At 39.4% G+C, this 1,476-nt stretch overlaps 1 protein-coding gene across 2 annotated transcripts in view; it reads left to right on the plus strand.

Moving 5' to 3' along the window:
• The window catches only part of LOC106815523 (putative nuclease HARBI1), a 6,263-nt gene extending 5,184 nt beyond the window's left edge, over positions 1 to 1,079 (plus strand). Inside the window, exons 3-4 of one of the 2 annotated variants that reach the window (XM_014819988.1) lie at positions 508 to 656; positions 951 to 1,079. In XM_014819988.1, the coding sequence (XP_014675474.1) occupies positions 508 to 656; positions 951 to 988 (187 nt within the window). In that variant the 3' untranslated portion in view covers positions 989 to 1,079. The remainder of the gene's footprint in view (positions 1 to 507; positions 657 to 950) is intronic. The other variant, XM_014819989.1, reaches the window with a different exon arrangement.
• The last annotated feature ends 397 nt before the right edge of the window (positions 1,080 to 1,476 follow it).

The raw sequence follows: 1,476 nt of genomic DNA on the forward strand, positions 1-1,476 counted from the left end.
TTACGGACGTTAGGTTGGGTTCTACGCAGATAGGTTACGGACGTTAGGTTGACACTTGCACAGATGCTGCCCATATGTAGATTTCCCGCGTAATATTTGAACAAGAGAGAGAGCGGTGTGTGATTGGTTAGGGTAGAGTGAAACTGGGCAGTGATTGGAAGATATATAAGACTGGAGCGCATTTGAGGGGGAAACTGACGGTGAAAGCAGGACAGGACGGGACGACGAGATGGCGACTGTTATGGTTGTAAACAATATATTTCTTTAATTGAACACAAATTATATGTCTTCTTGATTATTTATACGTTAATTTATAACATACAAACTACGTCCCTACAATACTCAAAATTCACAGAAACCGTTCTCGACGAGGGTCAACTCGACCCACGAGCCGAGGTCAGCGATCTCAGTTTATACGCCATACTTAGTTTATTAGAGAGCGTGCGCACATGCGCCATAATATAACATAATTAATAGAACACGTGTATACATATTCTTTACTTGCAGTGCATTGGAAGATGACCCCAGATCTGGGGGTATTGAAGGAGGCCTCCTGTTAGGTGACAGCGGCTATGCCTTAAGTAGGTTTTTGGTAACACCATATATGCAGCACCAGCCAAGGAAAGACAAGAAGGGTAATTTTCAAAAGATATTTTGTGAGTTATATTTGAGATTCTGCATGTACAGTTATTATAGTTTTTACATGTTTTAATCATCATGACAAATATGTATATATATATGCTAATGGTTAAATCGCAACTCAATAATAATAACAATGTAACAATAAGTCAATAACATCGAAGAGAAGCCTCATAGATTTAAGTATTAATGTCGTTCTACGGTAGCAAAAATAACTATACTATTATAAATAATAATATATTATATATGTAATATACATGAATACTATAAATATAATAATAGCAACCTAATTCCATTTTGTGTACATGCAGGTTCAATGATGCTCACGCTATTACAAGAAGTGTTGTAGAACGCGCATTTGGCTGGCTGAAGAGACGATTTCACTGCCTTCATGGTGAACTCCGCTTGCAACCCCTTAAGGCCTGCCGTGTAATTACAGCCTGTGTTGTTCTACACAATTTTGCAATAATGATTCGGGATTGGCCAGATCGAGAACACCCCATGGAGGAAGATGGAGACGATGACGATAATAATGACGATGGTATTGAAGACGATTCTCTACCACCACGTGTCCAACCTCAGCGGCAACTAGGCCTCTTTATCCGGGATTATCTGACTACTAATTACAATTTCGTAAGCATATACAAATAGTGTTTTCACAGTATTGCAAATTTAAATTCAATTTAACACAGATGATGCACGGTAAGCGATGAGTAACACCACGGAGAGAGAGTGAGAGTAGAAAACCAACAGGGCCAATGGCGCCGAGCCGAATTTGCCAATCTCCAGCGCTGATAACGGCTGACGTCAGATTCTTGTATAGTGTATAGATTAACT

The sequence above is a fragment of the Priapulus caudatus genome, unplaced genomic scaffold (genome assembly GCF_000485595.1).
Source record: "Priapulus caudatus unplaced genomic scaffold, Priapulus_caudatus-5.0.1 Scaffold1137, whole genome shotgun sequence".
NCBI lineage: Eukaryota > Metazoa > Priapulida > Priapulimorpha > Priapulimorphida > Priapulidae > Priapulus > Priapulus caudatus.